Source organism: Antrostomus carolinensis, unplaced genomic scaffold (assembly GCF_000700745.2).
Source record: "Antrostomus carolinensis isolate BGI_N321 unplaced genomic scaffold, ASM70074v2 scaffold708, whole genome shotgun sequence".
NCBI lineage: Eukaryota > Metazoa > Chordata > Aves > Caprimulgiformes > Caprimulgidae > Antrostomus > Antrostomus carolinensis.
This window is the reverse complement of record NW_010330675.1, coordinates 58,225-64,560: the sequence shown is the minus strand read 5'-3', so window position 1 is coordinate 64,560 and position 6,336 is coordinate 58,225. Positions and strand designations below refer to the sequence as shown.

The 6,336-nt window shown below is 37.8% G+C and overlaps 1 protein-coding gene across 1 annotated transcript in view; it reads left to right on the top strand.

Moving 5' to 3' along the window:
• The window catches only part of LAMA1 (laminin subunit alpha 1), an 87,711-nt gene that overhangs the window by 54,110 nt on the left and 27,265 nt on the right, over window positions 1–6,336 (top strand). Inside the window, exons 33-38 of the mRNA XM_029086207.1 lie at window positions 1,629–1,727; window positions 2,705–2,816; window positions 2,982–3,144; window positions 5,306–5,516; window positions 5,742–5,858; window positions 5,945–6,108. Of these exons, the coding sequence (XP_028942040.1) occupies window positions 1,629–1,727; window positions 2,705–2,816; window positions 2,982–3,144; window positions 5,306–5,516; window positions 5,742–5,858; window positions 5,945–6,108 (866 nt within the window). The remainder of the gene's footprint in view (window positions 1–1,628; window positions 1,728–2,704; window positions 2,817–2,981; window positions 3,145–5,305; window positions 5,517–5,741; window positions 5,859–5,944; window positions 6,109–6,336) is intronic.

Here is a 6,336-nt window from a genome sequence, read left to right as displayed (position 1 = left end):
TCCTCTGGACCTGCTCCAACAGGTCCATGTCTTTCCTGTGCTGAGGGCTCCAGAGCTGGACACAGTACTCCAGGTGGGGTCTCACCACGGCAGAGTAGAGGGGCAAAATCACTTCCCTCAACCTGCTGGACTCGCTGCTTTTGATGCAGCCCAGGATATCGTGGACCTTCTGGGCTGCAAGTGCACATTGTTGGCTCATGTCCAGCTTTTCATCCACTAGTACTCCCAAGTCATTCTCTGCAGGGCTGCTCTCAATCCATCCCTTCATCCCTCAGCCTGTATTGATATGGGGGATTGCCCTGACCCAGGTGCAGAACCTTGCACTTGGCCTTGTTGAACCTCATGAGGTTCACATGGACCTTCTTCTCAAGCTTGTCCAGGTTCCTCTGGATGGCGTCCTGTCCCTCAGGCATGTCAACCACATCACACAGCTTGGTGTCATCAGCAAACTTGCTGCGGGTGCACAATCCCACTGTCTGTGTCATTGATGAAGATATTAAATAGTACTGGTCCCAGTACGGACCCCTGAGAGACACCACTTGTCACCAAGCAACATAGCTTCTGCATGTCCAGTCCATCTGAGGACTTCAGTAGTTCTGTTTTTCTGTTTAAAGCCTCCTGCTTTACTCTTCCTAGCATACCTGGACATACTTGCTGCCCCATTCTGGGTTTTTGAACTGAGCTTTTAAATAAACCTTGCTGTGATTTATCCCAGGAGGCTCAAGCTTCTGTTTATCTTTCCTCATACTTGTTCTTTCCTCATCCAAGGAAAAGACTTTGACATTTCTATTTGGCACAAGGCTATTGGGTAATTCTGTGTATTACTTGTTTTAAAAGTTGGGCAAAATGACACTTATTATGGTGTTTACAATGATTGGCTCTGAAACATCTCAAATCTAAAAACAACCTTTCCCAGACCTACTCTCTTTGTAAGAGATGCCTTTCTTTGCAGCTTCAGAGAAGTGGTATTCTGTTACAGGCCTTGACTGTATCAAACATGATACACTTGGGTACAGTGGCCTATTTATTGCCATATAGAACAGTTTTGAGGTGACCTTGAAGCCAAATACAGCCTATTATTCTCTCTTATTGATGAGAGGATCCACAGGGCTGCTTATGTTACCTTATCATATCTGGAGGGCCAAAATCCTGAACTCCTGACTGCCATGCACTGGGTGTTGATGTGGAAACACAGAGCTCTCCAGAGTCATCCTCACAGATATACCCTAGATGCAGCTGTTTTGACAAGACCAGCTGCTGAAACAGTAGCAGCTGTGGGACTTGATGGAAACCTTGAAACTTCTCATACTGGCTTATTTGGACAGATCAAACTATGGGGAAATTGAGAATCAGGAAAGCAGAAATTATGCTTCCCTCTTACTACTCAATTCAGTTGTACTACTCAGTACAACCTGGCTGGATCCAGAGATTTGTTTTCTTATTTAAATAAATGTTTTGTTGAATCAACTGTATGTATGCAATTCCTTTATGTCATCTTAGGTGACTTGCAGTCATTACGAACGTACAAATAAGCTAAATAGTGTACATAGTTGTTTTCTTCCCAGAACTTTTATGGACACACAACAAAGTCTTTAAATTAGTGTGTTGTTTCTTCTTGTTTCTTACAGGGGTCTATAGTTCCTAGAGAAGATCCAACTTACTCATTAGCTACAGCAAAAGAAAGTCTTTTGAGTTTATTAGGAGGAATTGATCATCTGCATGAAGAGGTGGGTGCTAGCTTCTTTATTCTAAGCCTTTTTTGAGAAATCCTTTGAGGTTTAATAGCATGGTACATAAATGCCAGAGAGCTGTCTAGAAAATATTTTAAATCTGTAGAGTTCAATGAAAGATTTCAGTCCATTCTGTAGTCTTTCTGAAGAGGAGAGTTAATTGATCTGTGGAGTTCTGCTGCAAACTACAGTGTTTTGTAATATTGTACAGGAGATTGACATTCTGTTAAAGTTCAGAAACTTTTTATACTGTGATTGTTTAAGGCCCTAAAACTGGAGAAAGGACGATGCTTTCTAATCACTGATTCTAAATTGTGGAGCTTATCCAAAATTGTGCCATAGCTGAATATTCAACAAAAAGTCTTTGATACCTATAGTATTGTGTTTAAAATTATCTCAGTAGAATTAAATCAATTGAAAATCCACATGAAAACTAGACAATGTTTGTATTCATTATTCAATTGAAACACAAGAATATTTGTAGGTAGAAAATTGACAGTACTTCAGCCGTTAGAATCTCATTTGTTGACCTATCTCATGTGTACCTATAATTTTCTGATCATATATACGTAGTCTAACTAGGTGCTTGCACTAACAATGTTATTGTCACTAAAACTGATGTATCCAGGAGATTATTATCTTAAGGTACATTAATTGTAGCTAAAAAATGTGTAATGTTTACTTGTTAAAGAAATAGCTTTGGTAATTATTATCTTAATGATTATAGAAATAATTGCTAAAACAATTCTTCATTGATATTGGAGGCTGGAACTTTCAATATAATTAAGACGTCTGCAAGCATGGAAGCGTCAGAGATTTATGAATCAGCTATGTCTAACCTTATCAAAAATTGTTTCCTCTCACAAAGTATTCTCAGTATTGGGGAAAAAAAGTGTAAAAACTATAGACAAATGTCATTAATTAATCAGTGTTTTAGGAGAACTGTCAAAGGTTATCTCTCAATTTTGTTCTAGTCATCTAGAATTTTGAAAAAAGCTTGGCAACTTAACACAGTGACTCAGAAAACCAGGGACAGAAGTCAAGAACTGACTGGATTTATTGACACAGTACATACAACCATCAAAGGTATCCTGCTTTTAAGATACTTCCACTTCTTTACAGAATTTAGAAGGCTATTTCATTTGCAACCCTTAAAGAGCTATTTACATGGAAAGTGCTGCATTTTGCACAGAGGGTTCACATATATTCTTTTGTTAATTATATGACCGAATTGTTTACTCTTCTACTTAGTACTTGCTGAAGTTGCTATGTCACTAAATGAAACATTGGGCCTGGATCTCCCACTGTCAAGTGATACATCTCAGAGCTTGCAGGACGATATTTCTGCCCTATTGGATGGATTACGCAAGAAAGATTTTGTTCAGCAGCACCATAATGCTACCAGTGTCCTAAAGTAAGCCCGTTCTACTGATAAGTTTATTTTGCATGTCTATCCTATGTAATACTACTTTTTGAAGACATATCTGGAGAAACATTGTGCCATAATAAGAGGCAGCGTAATGGATAACTACCCAAGATGGAGCTATATGAGCTCTGAATTTGGAGTTACATTATTTGAAGATATTTGAACATCTCAAGTGATACTAATATAGCCAAAGCCTGTTTGTTTGGGCATGATACAGAATTCCATTGCAATAAGTGAAAAGACTCACTGTTTTCAGTTTAATTCAGATTTGACCCTAATGCACATCTCCTTGTTGCTTTTGGCTGAGAGATGTTGTAGAACTGTCTCAGTAAATTGCCAGCCCAGGACATGTCAGGTCTGCTGAAGGACAAGATGATTTATTGTCACTGGACTATGTACCACATAGATTTGCAAATGAAACCAAGGCATTTGTTTCAGTGTTCTGAGCCACTGTTTAGGATTGTATTCCATTGTCTTAATTTGTCCCCAGTTAGAAGCTATTTTAAAATGGCTTTTATATTCATTAGTAGTGCTTATTGCCAGACTTGGCAATAGGAAACACTGACTGTTCCAACGGTCAGCAAAATTTTTTTTTCAACTTCAGAAATACTAAGTATTGCCCTAGCCCACCAAAAGCTATAAGAATGTTAACATTGGCTTCAAGGGACAGAGATTTAGACCAGAGTGGAATATTTCTGAAGATTTGACTTTTCCTTAAGTGCTTTGGATTACGCAGGATAGAATCCTTGTGTTGGTAGCATATCTGATTTTGTTCAAGACACTGTTGTACTCCTTTTGCTGAGTATTAAATGGACATGATGCACTTGCAACCATGTCTCAAAATGTCCTGTTGCATGGTAACAGCATGTTCTGAGTTCCAACATCAACTTTTGAGCTGTTATGGAAGGCATTTGTAAATTAACTTTTTCACTTATACGCTCTGTTGAAATTTATGAAAGTTCTCTGATAAGTGTCCTTTGACAGATTGAAGAAGAGAGTTAATAAGATTTATAAGATTGTTTGCTCTGCAGAATTTATCACGTAATGCAGCTGTAAATTTGGAACTGATTTAAATAAGCAGCTTGACAGGCCATTTTTCAGGGAGCAGAATTTACCAAATGGCTCACAGTGGACTGAGCTTGTGATGACGTACTGTTAAGTAGCGTTCATAACTGAGGTTTCTGCACATTTGCGTTGTAACTTTTTTAAGGCTATGGCTTCCGAGTGTAAGGACTCTGAATTATTAGTTTTAAGAAATAAATGCAAATGCACATCTACTATTCAATAAGAAAGATGGAATGTGTTTTGCTGTATATAATTATGAAATAAACTAGGTTTCTTATGCTTTGGCTAAAGATCTGTATGACTTGAAATGAGATTAAAAGGGACAAACATTTATGTAAAAGTATCATTACAGGAGTTGAAGTGTGCAGCATTTGTGCTGAAACAAAGAGAAACTAAAGAATAGACTTTCACGATCATTTTTAGTTCAATTCCTACAATATTGTTTTAATAGAGATGCAAATAGTCCTAAATAGAATAGCTGAAGTGATTAGCAACTGACAAATTTGGAGGGAATTTGATATTTCCCAGATAATGTCTGTTAATGATTTCAAAAGATAAGTGCAGAGATTGCTCATTTCAGTGTTCATTTTAATGAGGCTATTTAATTTTATTTGATTTTTAAACTTTTCAGGACTCTTGGATATATGTCTTTTCAGTTTTGGTTACTTGCTTCTTTCCAGTGTCAGTCCCCGTAATCAATGTTCTGGTCTTACATTCAAAATATGAATCACTACAATTAAGACATAGAGCACTCCCAGAAGGATGTGTTAGAGAGGTTTTGATGTGGAGGATGTCCCAAAGAAGTCCAAGCAAATATGATTTATACTAGCCCCTTTCCCCTTTAGTCACCACATAAAAGGTTTGTAAATGGTATTCCTGCCCTCTCCCCCAGATAGTCACAATTTTGTGTGGTAAGACAAGTAACTAAGCTAAGGTGTATGTATGGTATTGTAGAAAAAATTGCAGACTTTTGTAAGAAGATGCATTTAAATTAGTCTCACATTACCCCATTTTCTCCTCAAGAAATCCATGCCTAAGTTTCTCCTTCGCCATTTATTTGTTTTCTGATTCCTCTCTTTATCAGAGCTGCAGAAAATTTGTTGATCCGTGTTCAGAAAGAGTATCTTAAACCCCAGCAGGAGCTTGTTGAACTAAAAAAGGATGCAAGTCAGCTCTTATCAAAGCACAACAGCAGACTGCAAGATGCCCAGGACCTGGTGAATAAGGCGCTTGCTAACGTCAATGAGACCAATCGCTTGTTTCCTCTTATCTCTAGCAATCTGGCAGAGTTAAATGTAAGACTGGACAATCAGTGTTGTTGCATAAGAAATATTAAATATGAAATTGTATTTAAAACCTGCTTTTTACACTTTAGTAAACTTGTACATGTTAATATATGTGATGCCTTAAAACCTCAAAGGAAACCTGTTTGAAAACCAAAAACTGATTATGTAATATGTGAACTCATCTGCACTAGCTGACTTTACAGACTACTATAAAACACTTGATTTATGCTATAGGATAAAAAGCTAAATATAAAGGAAGGTGAAGAATTCTTGACCACGCTCATTAAAGAAGGGAAGGTCCTAGTGAACGTTGCTGCTGCTCTTGCCCAAGATGTAAAGAACTCTACATCTGTAAGTTCTTAAGTTTTAACATCCTCTTTGACACCATTAGGTGTATTTTGCTATTGAACAAAAGGGGAAAAAAATTTATTCTGCAGAACCTGGAGGTTCACCAGGATGGGTTAGTCCTATGGAGCACCAAACTGCGACACCACGTGGATGAACTGGTGATGCAGATGTCTGTGAGAGGAGTGCTTGACCTGGTATACAGAGCTGAGGACCATGCTGCTCAGTTCCGAAGACTTGCAGATACACTGGAGAGGTAAGAAACTTGAGAAATATGAAATTGGGAGAGATTTACAGTAGGGTCAGATTTAATTTAAATAGGTAGTAGCTTAATCCGCTAAAGGAGTTCCATGCCTTTAAAGATCACCTAGTCTAACCCCCCTGCCGTGGGTATGGGTGTAAATAATGGTATGACTTGAAATCTTCTGGTCTGTGTATGAATACTTCTTGACAATATATCTCTGAATCTCATGAAAAAGCTATT